Source organism: Triturus cristatus, chromosome 6, assembly GCF_964204655.1.
Source record: "Triturus cristatus chromosome 6, aTriCri1.1, whole genome shotgun sequence".
Classification (NCBI taxonomy): domain Eukaryota; kingdom Metazoa; phylum Chordata; class Amphibia; order Caudata; family Salamandridae; genus Triturus; species Triturus cristatus.
The window spans coordinates 1,914,936,869-1,914,953,378 of NC_140589.1; the positions used below are offsets into that span (position 1 = coordinate 1,914,936,869).

Consider the following 16,510-nt stretch of genomic DNA (forward strand, 5'->3'; position numbering starts at 1 on the left):
AGTGCCTTAATAGTTTGTGGTCACATTGCAGAATATGTCTAACAGTATGAAAAACCATTTGCAATTATATCTTTATTGAATAAGAGTGAAAGAAACATTTGAACATATTTTGAATCAAATTAACAAAGATAAATCCAGAATATAAAAATGAACAGAATGAAATGAACGAAAACGAATTGAATGAAATGAAACGAACGAAAGAAATGGAATAGCAAGATTTCATTGTGACAATTTGAATTAGCAGTTCACGCTACAACAACTACAGTATACTTGATATGTATTCAATACATTGATTCAGGAGTGCGCCAATACTCAATTAGTCTTCTAAATATGTTGAATAGGGCTAATAATAGGATCTTAATTAAATGTCCTTATTTGCCATGATTTTGTGATTACAGTTGTGCAAAGACCTGCACTTCACAAAGTGTGAGGCACTCCCGTCGGCCTCGTATAATGACGTTCACATAACGACCAACCATTCCATGGCAGTAGAATGTCTGGGTAGCGCCGGCTGCAATACTGGAAATGTAGGCGCACCTGGGGAAGCAATAAACAGACAAAGATGGAAGAACTCATTAATGTTCGAAACAATCTGCACCCCTGTGTTCTATTTATGCATCAATCATTCAAAGCCATTTCAGAGCAAATATTGACAAAGACAAGGACGACGTCAGGTTTTGTAATTGTTCATGCACAGCAGGGGTGGACACGGGACCCAAACCAGCCCTGGCAAGTGTTGTAAGACAATCCCCTGTATGGTGCACAGTGGGTGCAGTGAGCGAGCCCGACCTCTACAAATCTCTATGTTGGGCAATTTGAACTTTAATTCATTAACACCGATGCCAATCCCGTCCAAATTTATATCTAATGTTGGAAGCGTTACATAGATGATATATTCATGATCTGGAAAGGCTCAGAGGATACCTTGAGAGAGGGTAGATTTTGTATCATAGGGGGCCCCTGGCCCGTTCTGGCCACACCTGAATTATGAGACCCTTGTCCTTGCCCTGCCAGACCCTTGTCCTTGCCCTGCCAGCCTAATTTGTAGGCCGTATTACATTGACCAGTGGGTCCTGTGTTGCTATATAGTCACCCTGGGACATCCCTCCCACTTGGCCAGCATGAAACTGCTGTGTAGGCCCTTCATTTCGAAATATAGGCCTTTGTTACATTGACCATAGCTCTGCCGTTTTAGTGTATTGCAGGCTGATGGCAGGTCTGACCCAACTCATATTCAGTTCCTCTGTCTGCGAGGTTTCCCGCTCCAAACTAGTAGCCCCCACCCTACCGTGCCCTGTGCTCGGAATCAAAGTTCAGCATCCCCTTGAGACTTCGACATACAGTAAGCTGCATCCTGGCATGGCACTTGTTTCCTGAGCAGGGGTCCCGCTTTTAAGGGAAGTGGCAACCGCAGAGTGTCAAGTTAGGAGAACTGAGGAGATTTATATGTGTCCATATTCAATTCGCGCACAATATCTGTTTATATTTTCTGAGTCGCGTACAATGTCTGCTTATAGTTTCTGCTTGCTCTGCGAAATTTACGACAAGCGATTGGCCTGAGACACTGACCTTTTCACCTAGTTCATTGTCAGCATTAAGTGGGTAAATGACGACATGTCTGGTAAATACTGCAGACGAAGCTATTTGGGTAACTTACGTAGGTAGAAGTTGCGTGCAAAGAACCCCAAAAACAGTATAAATAGGGAGCACTCACAAACATCAAGCGGACTACCTCGCTGTCTGTATGTGGGTTACGGACTGCGTAGAGTTTTCCCCAAGAGCCAAAGAAGCTCTTGCGTCTGCTTAGCATTATGTTGTATTTTACCCATATGAATGTCCTGTTATGTTTAATTATTGTTCTCTTTATTTGTTTTTCCTTTTTTGTATTCACATAATGTATTCATTGTAATTGCAGGAATGCTTGTTCTAGAGTAAACGTGAGAGTTCCTAGGTAACAGAGTTCTTATACTCTGAAATGTTTCTCCTTGATGTAACCTGTTTCTTCAATTGCACTTATAGATGCGTTCTCTTTCTCTCTGACAGTACAATAGTGCAGATACAGAGGGTATCATGATGAGCTCCATGTGATTATCTGAATTCTGTATTCTGTATTTTATGCCTTTGTCTTGCAGTTTTTTTGAAGTTGCATCTTCTCATTAAACTGCCGTTGTATTCTGCCTCCAATTCCATGTCTCATATGTCTATTTTCTTCAATTTTAGAGCAAGCATTCCTAGGCACCCCTGCTCAAATTAAGGTGCCCCTTTTGTCCCTGACTCACTCTCCTGCTCAGTTTCTGTGGTGGCTCCCGGGGCTCTAAGTACCGCCCCTAGCTTCCTTGACCCGTAATGAATCCTCCCTCCAACATTTTGGTGCCGCGTGACTCGGATTAGCAGTGCCTGCAGACGGGGGCAGTAATGGCTGGGTTCGAGGGGACGCAGACTGAGCACTCGTGACTCCTTTCTGGCCGAAGCCTTTGAGTACAAGCACTCGGGTGAGTATTATAACTACCTGACGTGAGGTGACGCTTTGGTAACGGTTTATGAAAGGAGCGCTTGTGAGGCTTCTGTGTTTTTCTCGGCTCTCAGTTCTTTCCTGTCTCCTGTCTGGTTGGCCTCGCTAAGGACATTTTTAACTGGGGAGGCTTGTGTGTGCAGCATGGAGTTCTGAGCTGGACAGTACGGTCAGGAAATTGTTGGTTTATTGTTTCCTTCTGTTATATATAGATGTGTGTGCTATTGTTTTTGTCTTGAGTGCCCGGAGGAGAAGGCTGCGTCTTGCGCCTTTCACGGGCTTATTTAGCTCTTTTTTTATTATTACATTTTACATTTTTACATTGTTATGAGTTTTGTAGGAAAACAGGCATAGAAGAAAGACAATAAAAAAGTAAAAAGAATAAGGGATAAGGAGAGGCTGTTTATGTCTGCAGTCTTTTCAATGCTATTCTTTTTGGTATAGCTTGCTGTTGGGTCTCTCTGTATATAGTGAAACAGAGAGCGCCTCTTTATCAGGGGGCTACGGGTCGGCCTGGTAGAAGAGAAGGAGAGATTCGATTTACTATCGTATTCTTTCAGCAATAAAAAAGTGCTCCACTGAGTGGATACAGTGGAGGCTCTCCTACATCAATACAAGGTAGGAAAGAGGTTGGATATTGTCGGTCCACTTAGCTACTGGATAACGGATATCGCCTGGATTATGAGGATTTTAAGAGGTTCCCCGGGATGGTTTATTGGATGTTATGAGTTTTTGGCAGTTTTGTGATAGTTTCCCTTTTGTGTGTGCGCCATTTTGTAAATAGGAAGCACGTGTTTTATTTTTGTCCTTCAGAGGGCAAGGTATGCAGTCATTGTCTGAGAATAGACACTCTGAACGTGCCTGACTTACTTCTTTCGTGAAACACATGTAGAATTTCATGACTGCATGACTTCAGGTTACCGTTTGATAATGCATACAGAGGCTCATTAAAGTGAAGCAATAGCACTTTAATGTGGTTGGTGCTTATATGGGCACTACAGTAAGGGTCACTGACTGACACAGAAGCTGCTTTTAGTAAAGCCATATTATTTACGTGCACAGTTATTTTGTTATTTGTATTTTTTGACGATATGTTTTATGATATGCAGATTTGATGATATGTTTTATGATATGCAGATGTATATTGAATGTATAAGAACATGATGGTTATGTTGAATTGATGTTGACTGGTCTGTATCGTTTTATTAGGATAAGACCTGCTAGGTAGGGTTGCCATTGTGACAGAAGATCACTGCCAAATGCAGAAGATTGGTTTATTAGTGAGATTCAATAACTAGGGAGGAATGTAAATGCTTTTTGTACTCCCACATGCATTGATCTGCCACTGATAACTGAAGTGATCTGACTTCTCACCAGAAGGAGTTTATAACGGCCCAGATAAACGGGAGATTAAAGAGGCATTTTATTTAACCATCAAAGAGGCATTAGGGGACAAGCTTATACTTGACCACCCTGCCTCCTCCCTAACTATTGACACATAAGGAGAGCAGTATATATATATCAAATAGTACTAAGAGATACAGATGAGCTATAGTGAACAAGAGTCAGTTGGGGTAGTTCTGCACATACTAGATGACAGAATGATAGCGGTACACAATCCTGGCGCACCGACCTTTCATGTATTTAGTAAGACCAATAATAACTAGGATTGTAACTGTTTTTATGTATTAGAGCTGTTGCCTTTTTTTTGTGAATAAATAGTATTATATCATTTTCCTTGCCCCCTAGCCCCTGTCTGATCCATGTGGCTCAGCACCACATTTAATTAGCACAGGTCATTTTCAGATGACTGACCACGTAGTGCACAACAATATATCTCGAATTGTTTAACTATTTCCTCACATTTATATTTTGAAACATGTACTTGGCAACAGGAGGTTGTGTCTGGCGTCTCTCACTTTGTGTCACAAATATTTGTTTATGGGACTGCATCTGGCAGCTCACATTTGTTTTGAATTTTGATCACTTGTTTTGTGTAGATTGTGTTGTTTGAACATTTAACAGTGTCTTTTTTTCAACTGGACGACTACAAGTAGCGCAAAACGCTGCGGTCAGACTCCTGTGTAAGATTCCTAGGAACGCTGGAGTCTCGAACCATCGCCGGGACCTTCATTGGCTCAGGATAGAGAGCAGAGTTCGTTTCAAGGCCTTGAACTACATGTTCAAAATAAAAACAGGAGGAGCCCCAAAATACCTCCAATCCCTTGCTTGCCTCTACACGCCAAAGAGAAACCTCCGGTCCCAGACAGCAGCATGCTTCTGTATACCAAGGTTTAAACGTGCAAGATCAGGGGGCAGATCTTTTGCCTATCTTGGACCCTCCCTGTGGAACACGCTTCCACCAGGCATTCGGAAGGAAGATAACTACCATAGTTTTAGAAAGCTTGTAAAGACCTGGCTGTACGAACAATAACCACCTCAAAATCTCCCTCCGTTTCTGTCTCTTTCTAGCTGTGTCTAGGCGCCGGGAAACCCTTCTTGGGTAGCTGTTGCGCCCTATAAATTGACAAAATAATATAAATAATAATAACTGTGAGTTTCCGAAAGCGGAGCTACTTTTCTTCCTCACGTAGCATTGTGGTTTTTCCTATCTTAGGCCTGGCAGTGGCCAACGCCTTTTGACATCTCTCTCCATATTTGTAATGGGTGTCCTCTGTTCTTCTCCTTTGTCAGCTACGTGCGGTGTATTTTAATAGATATGATGTCTGTCGCCTTCTCTCGATTTGCAATTTAGCTTCTCTCCCCTCGCTTACCTGGCTTATAGGCCTTTTTCCCAGAAGTGACCACAAGTACGTCATGTCCTATAGGTCAGAGGCACCTGATAATGTTGTCCTTTTGTGGTCAACAGTGCATCATTAAAAGAGTATAAAGATCTGCTCCGTAATCCATTCAACGGACTACCCTGCTGCAGTGACCCCTTGGGTCACTGACGCCTGTGTGGTCTCCTACAGCCCTCTATTTGAGCATCTTTGGCTCAAGCTCTGATTTTCTTATTGTGCTTTGAAATGGTCTTTTTCTCTCTCCTCTGCATAGCCCTTACTCTGAAACATTATTGCAAAGCACTAATGGTTGTCCCTCCTAACTTGACATGTGCGTTCCTGGCATTGCAGTAAGTGTATGTTGCATTCTGAAAGTATTTTCATTGATTTAAAAGATATTTGCTATATGACTTCGTTCTTCGCTTCAGAAATGTGTCTTTAAATGCCAAAACTTTGATAAGACTTCCAGGCTATATATTGAATTTTCCTTAAACAAAGGGGTTCTTCTTTCATACAGATAAGACAGCTATTGTTCCCTGTCGTTTACACGTCTATTTTGGCATATTTTTGCAGAAGCACCCCCTCAAGTTAAACTGCCTTGGTGCAGTGCCCCAGGACCATGAAATTTCACCCTTTCATTGCATTTAAATGTATATTGAAATTTTAAATCCTTGCACGATTACTTTTCTCATTTAAGGGTTTGCCTTCTAGATAATTGAGCGTCATAAACATCTATTTTTGTGTTACTATTTTTGGTGAATTACAATTGTAGTTTTGAATAGCCTTTCAGGAGTTAACAAACTGATGAATATATTCTCTGCTGGGTTAATGATTTGATAAAGAAAGGTGGCACTTCAACGTAAGACCTTTGTTTTTAGAAGAGAAATACTTTCTCTTATTTTGCCTATGGGCCCTCCTCATCTCTTTCTCTTACAGTGGTACCACAGGAGATGTTATATGTAGGTGTACGTCTCTTGTGCACTACGGCAAGAAGTGATAAGCAGGAACATCTGGGTACGTGCCAAGCACACCCACTTTAACTGAGACAGGTTCAATTAGAGACCACGCAACTGGTGCGCGGTGCATCCAGTGAATACTGTGTCTAGCTTCCGAGTAGCTGCCTTCACGATTCATAATTACGGCTTTTTGTGCACAGTTTTGAAAAGACTCCCCTATTTTGACTCATTACACACTCAGGCATCTCATTTCGCCTTTCTGGCGTGCTTGCACCCATAGTACAGGATCCTCCCACTTGAATATTCAGTAAAGTGGTAGTAAGAAGTGTCGTACTTTAATCTTCGGAACCGCGTAGGGGACCAGGCCCTACCCCTGTCTATCTTGGTATTAGCGAACCGCAAATGGTAAATGCGGCATGTACGAGTGCTTTACTCGTCGTTCTAGCCCTGAATGCACTGCGTACACGTTCTTCTGCTGCACTACGCGGGTTCCATTTTGGAAGCAGTGGCCATCTTGTCATTGCCCTCACATAGGCTATAATGGAGCAAATACGGGCCTCTCAGTACATGTGCTTTCCCGTGACTTCTCTGTGACCTGGGCAGCTGGCTCTGCTGCCCCGGGTCAAACTGGTCTCACGAGCTCCCCTTCCTCCGTCCACCTGTGATTAGCATCAGGGCTCGACCCATCATAAAACCCTTCTCATCCTACACACACCCTCGGCTAATCTCTTCCACACCTGCTTGTTCCTGCTTTATGACTTGTTTCCCAAAACAGGAGATGCTCATGTTTATTGGGGGGTCTACTGACTTCTAACGTGGGATCGCAACCTTATTGTGTAAATCATTGTGAGTTGGCCGAACTGGAATGTGGGATGGTCATCATGACTCTGCCTTTTCTTTGTAATGTACACTGTTATATTGCCGTTTCATAAAACTCAGGAATGTATGCTTGAGGCCGAAAAAGGCCTATTTAAGATGTAGTCCGTTCCTATGATTTTCAGCAGTCTCCTGAGAACATACACGCTGTTGTACTTCTAGGATACCTGTCATTGGTCTGCAGCCAATAAACAATTCTTTGACTTCACCCAGAAGACTCTGTGTTTCTGTAGGTCCGGAACAGGGTGAAACCCCGAAGTCATAGGGTGTGTGCCCCTGCACCGCTGGGTCTAAAATACCCAGTACTTCAGTTTGGCGCCCAACTCGGGCCGATTTCAGCGGTACCAGTCCAAGCCAGAGGTTCGTGAGGAGCTTCGTGTGGAAATTCCGGAGGAAGGCCGCCACTTCATCGACCCCTGCATGTCGACGTGGTCCGAAAGTCTTTTCTGCGAGGTTCTCCGCGTCCCGACGGCTACGAAGGACTGCTGCCCTGATTAATCGACCTGTTTTGGACCCTTGACGAGCTTGAGAGAGCGAAACAATCGAGAGAGTCTTCTGGTGACGTCATCGATCAGTAATATTCAGTTAAGTATAAGTGGAGCGTCTCCCATTTGTTTTGGTATCCCTCGGGATCGTTTGGTTTGATTTGGTAATTGGTGATTTGGTGTTTGCAAACCCCAAAGCCAGAGGACTCGTGTATTCACGAGACTATCGTAATCGATAATCCTTTGACGTTTGGATCTAGACTAGTGAGCGAAGATGCCTGGCTCTAGAATATTTGGTAGATTATTCTGTTTGGGTTGTGGAAAAGATTTCCAGCTAGAAGAATCATGTCCGGTTCCTCCGGTTGGAACTCCAACCTATGAGCTCTCTGTAAAACATGGCGTAGGCCCTATTGCATATAACGAAGTGTGGATCCACTACACTAGGAAAGACGGTGTTTTAAAATGGCCCCAAAATGGTAGTTTCGATACCGATATTTTAGATAACTTGGAAATTAAATTGTTTAAGAAGAAAGCCCGGCCGGCGATGTTTGACTCTTTCCGCTTATGGCGAAAGGAAGCCAAACAGAAAGAAATTAAGTTAGCGAAAAAGAATAAAAGAGAAAGAGGTATGTCAGTAATGCAAGCAGCTGTACAATTTAGAGACAATGAGGAGGAGCAGATGAGCGAGCAATTGCACAGGCAGCGTAAGTTAGGGATTGACAAATGTTACCCGGCTTTACCACACTCTAAGCAGAATGAGTCCGAAGACAAGGAGAAAGATCCCCTAATGTCACACTTGTTGAGTTCGCCACCCCCATATGCGCAAAATGCTACGGCGCCTCCTCAGCTTGTGAATATGCCACCTCCAGTTAATGTATTGCAGGCTTTGCCGCAACCACCAGTTGCCGCACAACCGGCTCTTATTAATGTAACGCAGCCCTCTCAAGGGCCGCCAGTTGTGCTTCCAACTGCCCCCGCGCTTCCTGTAACCTTGCCTAATTCGGCAGCGGCCTCTCCCAACACTTTTTCTTGCACCACTTCGGTACCTGTTTCTACGTCCTCTTTTCTTCCCTCTGTTTTCCCCCCTGTTTCTGCCTCAGCTTCTCCTTCAGCGCGTCAGCGTTTAGCTAATGTGGTTACTTCATTAATGTCGCCTCTCTTTGAGTTGTCTGGTGCGACTCCTGGTTTGCAGCGTAAGCAATTGCGTAGTCAGTTGCCTACCCCTGATGAGAAGAACGTAATAGATAGCATGGCGCGCAGATGGGTTGTTTTCCCTTCATTGTATGATGTGGAATCAGTTGTTAATGTCTTCCATCAGTGGGATGCCCCGAAGCAGAGATATGTGTTTGAGAAGATGTGCGAAATTCTCTGTGAGGAATTGGAGGATAGTGGTAGAAATCCGAGGCCACGAGAATTGTGTAGAGTAAGGTCCGATTTTGGAGCTGGTATGATTGTAGACCGCGATATAGATAAAGCAGTTACGGTTGTACTGTCCTTCAGGAATGATGAATGTCAACAGTCATTGTTCGAACAGGATGTCCCTGTGGGGAGAAAGGAAAAAGTGGGACAATACCCCATGAGAGAAGTGCCCCCGGTATGGAAGGAGGCGGTTGCAGCTGTCGGTGCTAACCCTGCTGTTCCAGCACATTTCCAGCGTGTTTGGGTGCATGTTCCATGGAAGCGTTCTGAGGTGTTAGCGCTTAAACAGTCCTTACCTGATCCCCGTAAAAATCCGGCAGGTTATTATAAAGAATTGGCACAAACGGCAGGATCATGTATTATGAATTTGGCTGAAATAGACATGTTGTTTGGTAATGTTGTTCCACAGCCCCTATGGGGGTCGATCCGTAATGCGGATCATGACCAAGAGCTAGGGGCTACATGGGCTAACATTATTGCTGCTGATGCAAGACAAACTGGTGGCGCGAAACCGGAGCCTTTAGTAGCTGAACTCCCTGGTAGAATAATCACGTATATGAAGACATTAATGCCAGCAATGCGCGTAAATTGGGACAAGTTATCTGCATGTAAGCAGAAAAAGGATGAGACGGTGTCAGACTTCTTTACTAGGTTTGAGGAAACGTTCATTGATCACAGTGGGCAGGATATGAGTACTGAGGGTGGCCAACGGTTGTTTGTGGATAAGTTTGTGCAGAATTTACTCCCTGACCTGTGTAAAAAGTTGAAGGATTCAGAGAGTTCTTGGGCTGTTTCCTCTTCAGCGCAAATACTGGCTACCGCACAGTATTATGAAAACAGAGATAAAGACGAGAAAGATCGAACAGAGAAGAAAACGAAGGAACTAAAGACAAAGGTCCTTTTGCAGCAGGCCTATCCGCCACGTGGAGGTCAGAATAATTATAGGCAGCCCCCAGGTGTCTATCACCAACCCCAACAATTTCAGAACAATCAGCAAATGAACGGGTATTATCAGCCACGTGTCCCGGTAGGTCCCAACCAATGTTCATACTGCAAAGAGGAAGGTCATTTTAAATATAGTTGCCCTAAATTAATGCAGCGGAATGGTAATATGTATGGCGCAAGAGGTAGAGGTGGTCAGCAAGCTCCTAGAGGTAGAGGGCGTGGAAGTGTTCCCCAAAATGCGCGTCCTCTGCCGCCTCAGAATACCATTAATAGCTTTGATCAGCAAGCTAACGCGACTGGTAATACGGCCCAGTATTACACTAATGATTATTATGCAGAGGACGGTGATGCAGAACATGCTGATTACTAGGACAGCCATAGACAGAGAGAGGGAGTTGTTTCAGTGCCAGTGGATCAGAGTGGACCGTATGTTGAGGTGACTACAGCAAATGTAACGGAGCCTTTTCTGCTAGACACTGGTGCTGCAAAGAGTTCAATTATGCATTCCAAACTCCCTGGCGCACCTTTGTCTGGCAATATAAATGTTTCAGTAGGTTTTTCTGGCGCCCCTGTTAGGAATCCGATTTCTAGTCCCATGTCACTTTCTGTTGGACCTTGCGAGCTGAAAGCACCTCTGATTCTGACGACAGGTTGTGGTGAGAATTTGCTGGGACTGGATTTGTTGAAAAGATTGCATGCTACATTGTATTGTTCTCCCTCGGGAGTACAACTTACATTAGGCAAGAAAGTAATTTCCCCAATGTATTTGTCCAAAAATACGATACCGCCTGAATTGTCATCCCTTCCGGATGCCCTTTGGGCTACTGATCCCAATGATGTGGGTCTCTTGGAGATACCGCCATACGTGGTGACTTTAAAGGCTAATGTCAGACTGCCACGTATTACCCAGTACAAGATCTCTAATGAAGGCCAGAAAGCATTGTTAGACATTGTCCACGACTTCATTGATAAAGGTGTGATTGAAGAAACAAGAGGCAACGTTTGCAATAGCCCGATTTTACCTGTCTTAAAACGAACGGACCCTTCACAGCCACCTGTTTACAGATTCGTGATTGATCTTAGAGAGGTTAATAAGATTGTTGTACCGCAGTTTCCAGTCGTCCCTGATATAACTGCCTTGTTAACGATGATTCCAGCCTCTGCTGAATGGTTTTCAGTGATCGATTTAAAGAATGCTTTCTTTAGCATCCCAATTGCAGAGGAGAGCAGAGACATTTTCGGGTTTAGTCTGGGAGGCCGAAGCTTCCGCTTCAAACGCGCTCCCCAGGGCTACTGTGAGAGTCCATCTATATACAGTCAAGCTTTGAAAGCGCAGCTTGATGTACTTGTTTTGCCTAGTGGTGCTATTCTGATTCAGTATGTGGACGATTTACTCATCGCCGCGGATACTGAGGAGATCTGTAAAGAAGCCACATTATCATTGTTGCACCATTTATCCGTTTTCCATCATAAGGTGTCTCTCTCAAAGCTGCAATATTGTCGACAAGAAGTGACCTACTTAGGTCATCTCTTATCGAAGGAGGGAAGGAGACTGACCCCAGAGAGAATTCAAGCCATTGCACAGTTGAGTGTGCCAAAAACACAGAGAGAAGTACGTGCTTTCTTGGGCATTACTTCATACTGTAGGCATTGGATCCCTAGTTTCTCCTTGCTGGCAAAACCTTTGTTAGCATTAACATGCAAAGACACACCGAATCCTATCCCATGGTCTGAAGAGTGCCAGAAAAGTTTTGTGGAATTGCGCAATGCATTGTGTTCGGCCCCTGTGTTAGGTACTCCTGACTATAGTAAGCCTTTTACATTGTATGTTCACGAGAAAGATGGGTGTGCGTTGTCAGTGTTAACCCAGCCTTTTGGCGACAGACCACGCCCGTGCGCGTATTTTTCATCTACCTTGGACCCTGTAGCGAGGGCATTACCAAGCTGTCTGAGAGCGACAGCTGCTGCAGCGATGTCTATCCGACAATCTGCTGGTCTGGTAATGGACAACACATTGATCGTTATGGTTCCACATGCTGTAGACACATTATTGAATAGAACCAAGACACAACACTTGACTAGTGCACGCCTATCGGGTTACGAACTTACACTGTTAGCGAATCACATTCACATAAAACGATGCAATACACTGAATCCAGCTACATTGTTGCCAATTCCGGCAGACTCAGATGAGAGTGAGCAACATGACTGTCTGTTCAGAACGGAAGAAGAAACGAAGGGAAGAGTGGATCTGAAAGACACTCCCCTGACTGAGTGTGATGGTACTTTGTGGGTAGATGGTTCATGCTTTAAGCTCCCTAATGGTGACACGACTGCTGCATATGCTATCACGACTTTACATACGGTTGTGGAAACCGCACGAGTGCCACATAATTCGGCCCAAGCAGCAGAATTAATCGCCCTCACGAGAGCATGTGTGTTATCTGAAGGAATGAGAGTGAATATATATACAGATAGCCAGTACGCCTTTGGCGTGGCTCATAATTTTGGACGATTGTGGAAAGAGCGTGGGTTCCTGACGTCACATGGAGCTAAAATTCAGAATGGCAAGTTGGTGAATGATCTCCTTGAGTCACTGACCCTACCGTTGCAAGTTGCGATCATGAAATGCAGTGCGCACAGGAAGGTTACAGATGATGTTGGTCGTGGGAATGCGTTTGCTGATGAGACCGCGAAAGAAACGGCACAGAATGTAAAGACTAGAATGTATGTTGCAGGCCCCGCAAGATGGGTTAATGATGTAGGAATGTGCGAGAACACCATAGAGAGTGTGAAGTCGCTTCAGGCTGAAGCCACGGAGGAAGAGTTAAGCAAGCGGAGAGAGAGTATGGGTAAGTTGGATGAGAATGGTTGTTGGACTGATCTGACAGAACATAGGCGATGGTTGTTGCCTGACGCGTATGTGCTTCCAGTAGTTACTATGGCGCATGGAATGGCACACATCAGTACGAAAGGTATCTGTAAATTGTTGGCTCCAGTATGGCAGAATGCTGGGATTCCCAAGTGTGCAGAGAATGTGGTCAAGAATTGTATGGTATGTTTGAAGTACAACCCTGGTAGGGGAACCCCAACTCCAGCCGGTCACTTTGCACCCCCATCATGTCCATTCGAAGTTTTGCAGCTGGACTTTATTCACATGGAAAGATGCAACAACCTGAAATATGTACTAGTGGTTGTTTGTGCTTTCTCAAAATGGTTAGAGGCTTATCCTCTAAAAGATAACACTGCCCTGTCCACAGCCAAAGTCCTTGTGAAAGAGTTCTTCCCCAGGTTTGGAATGCCGAGAGTGGTATGGTGTGATAATGGGAGTGAGTTCGTGGGTAAAGTGATGAAGAATGTGTGTGAAGGTTTAGGCATCCAGCAGAAGTTCCACGCTGCAAATCACCCCCAATCAGCTGGACTGGTAGAGCGCTACAATGGAGCCTTAAAGCTCAAGCTGGCTAAAATTCAGGCGAGCACTGGTCTTAAATGGCCTGATGCCCTGCCTCTAGCACTCCTGTCCACCAGAATGACAATACACTCACGAGTGGGACTTAGTCCCTACGAGGTGGTCTTTGGCCGCCCGGCTAATGTATGGGGTGTGCCGAGGCCCACGAAATGTAGTGAATTAGAGCTTCCAGTGCTGCTCGATTACCTGTATGATTTGACTGTTAAACTACGTGTTTTGCACCAACAGGTACATGATACTCTCCCCCAAGCTTCTGAAACTCCTGGACACCCCATCAACCCTGGTACGTGGGTGCTAGTCCGGAACTTCCAGCGCAAGAGCAACGACGAGCCCCGCTGGCTTGGCCCTCATCTTGTTCTACTATCGACAAGGTCAGCAGTGCGAGTGAAAGGGAAGAAGCACTGGGTTCATGGTACCCACTGCAAGGTAGCCCCCTTGCCTTTGCCATATGACCGGTGGGTCAAGGAGGGTATCACCGACTCTGAGACAGACACTGTACTCCGTTTAACACCATTCAGTGATGCACGCCTAAGAGACACAGTTTCAGAGCAAGAGAGTGACAATATTCTACAGGAAGCTGTGCCACCGTCGAATCGACTGGACACCACTGAGCCTGAACTTTTGTTTCGAGACCAAACAGCACCTGGTCGTCTCCGTTATGATTTGAGACCTAGGCCCATGGACAAATAAAGATTTTCTTCACTATTTCCCTTCTTGACATTTTTTACTCTCCCATCTGAAAGACTTTCTTGATTTTTTTGTTTTTCGAACCACCATCCGGGTTCTGCCGCAGGGTCGCGGTGCCAAGACTTTGGGGTACAGGCCGAAGACGTTAGGTCGACGGTTCTGGTTGGTCTAGGGCGTTTCCCTGGACTGACAGGCGTACTCCTCAGCAGAAGAAACTCACCCGCCGCGAGCGGCCCGAGTAGAGGATGGAGTTTTTTAAGATGGAGAGACCGATCGAGGAAATGAACTTTAAAACCAGGATGTGTAGAATTGTAAAAAGTAAATGTTTTGTCCTTTTGTGCCTTTTTATACTGTGTAGTATCATGATGTTTATTGTAGGATTTGTGTTTTTCTCCGCTCAAAAGCCTATTGCACCCACTCAACAGCCTATATCTCTTTCTACTGCCTCCTCTCACTCTTTTCACCCCCTGCCTGAGCACGAACAGACCAGACGATCGGAGTTCGTAAATAACTCGTTTATCCAGCTCTTGCACCAGCACCAGCTAGTAGTGAATACGACCAATTGCTGGGTCTGTGGGTTAATGCCACATACCATTAACAAGGGTATTCCCTACCTGGTGCTGCCGTATAGTTCAAATGGATCGTCATGGGCATTCCAGACCATGTTTCTCTACGCTCTAGAGACGTACTCCCCTCGCCGACCACGTTCCATCAGACCCATCACCAATAATAAGGCTTTGATGAAAGGAGTTGCCGATATGAGTAGAGATATCGACGCATACTCGTCCATTCCCAAAGAAGAGCTGAGACCTTATGTAGGATGGAACGCGACGGGGTACAGTATTAGTCTGGGTGAAAGACAGCGACAAATCTCATCTCCAATCTGGGTCGTACCCCACATGGGTCGGTTCTGCTTACAGAGTAATGGTCAGAACCCTAGGGCTCAACTGGGAAGAAGTGACTGTACTGAAACGTACACTTTCCCGTCACAGTTTTCCCCTGCCTTTCTAGCTGCCAAGGGTACCTATTTCATCTGTAATGATCGAGCATATACCTGGTTGCCCCCTGATTTCTCGGGCACATGTTATATTGCGAATCTGCTACCGCCTACATTCACTGCTGCCTCTGATTATCACAAGACGAGAGTTGTGAGAGGTGTGATAAGTAAGGATGACACTGCCGGTCAGGAAGCAGGAGACTTCTTCTTGGTTTTCCTGCCGTTTTGGGGACCTATGGTCAATAGTAGGAACCTGCGACAACTGACGCGTGTGGTTGAATCCACTATCAATGTAACGGCTGGTGCCCTTAGTAACCTGACAGCTGAGCTCCAAGCGGACCGCCTTATGACTTTACAGAACCGCATGGTCCTAGACGTTATTCTTGCAGACCGTGGTGGGGTATGTAAGGTCATCCAATCCAGTTGCTGCATTTTCATACCAGACAATGCTCCAACGGTGTATCAAGCCATCTCCAAACTCCACAAAATATCTGAAGCCATACACGTGGATAAGGGAGATTGGTCATTAATGGGATGGTTCTGGGAACTGATATCTGCCTGGGGTTGGAAAGTCCTGATGGTCATTGGAATGATTTTAGCCATCCTTTTCCTGTTCTGTCTGTGCATACAGTGTGCTCCTGCGATGTGTGGCCTCTGTGCTACCTTATGTGTAAGGAAACCTGTATCGAGAGACGAGCTAAGTAATAGGATGATGCTACAGCAACATCTCCATGACTTTGCGGACATTGACCTAGACTCGGATTAAGATGAGTATAGTAATTGCCTATGTAAGGGCAAAAGGAGGGTCTGTCGTACTTTAATCTTCGGAACCGCGTAGGGGACCAGGCCCTACCCCTGTCTATCTTGGTATTAGCGAACCGCAAATGGTAAATGCGGCATGTACGAGTGCTTTACTCGTCGTTCTAGCCCTGAATGCACTGCGTACACGTTCTTCTGCTGCACTACGCGGGTTCCATTTTGGAAGCAGTGGCCATCTTGTCATTGCCCTCACATAGGCTATAATGGAGCAAATACGGGCCTCTCAGTACATGTGCTCTCCCGTGACTTCTCTGTGACCTGGGCAGCTGGCTCTGCTGCCCCGGGTCAAACTGGTCTCACGAGCTCCCCTTCCTCCGTCCACCTGTGATTAGCATCAGGGCTCGACCCATCATAAAACCCTTCTCATCCTACACACACCCTCGGCTAATCTCTTCCACACCTGCTTGTTCCTGCTTTATGACTTGTTTCCCAAAACAGGAGATGCTCATGTTTATTGGGGGGTCTACTGACTTCTAACGTGGGATCGCAACCTTATTGTGTAAATCATTGTGAGTTGGCCGAACTGGAATGTGGGATGGTCATCATGACTCTGCCTTTTCTTTGT

At 45.2% G+C, this 16,510-nt stretch overlaps 1 protein-coding gene across 1 annotated transcript in view; it reads right to left on the reverse strand.

The window, feature by feature from the left end:
- Positions 1-392: 392 nt before the first annotated feature.
- LOC146822446 (fucolectin-1-like) overlaps positions 393-16,510 on the reverse strand; it is a 33,931-nt gene continuing 17,813 nt past the window's right edge. Inside the window, exon 2 of the mRNA XM_085610056.1 lies at positions 393-537. Within this exon, the coding sequence (XP_085466182.1) occupies positions 393-537 (145 nt within the window). The remainder of the gene's footprint in view (positions 538-16,510) is intronic.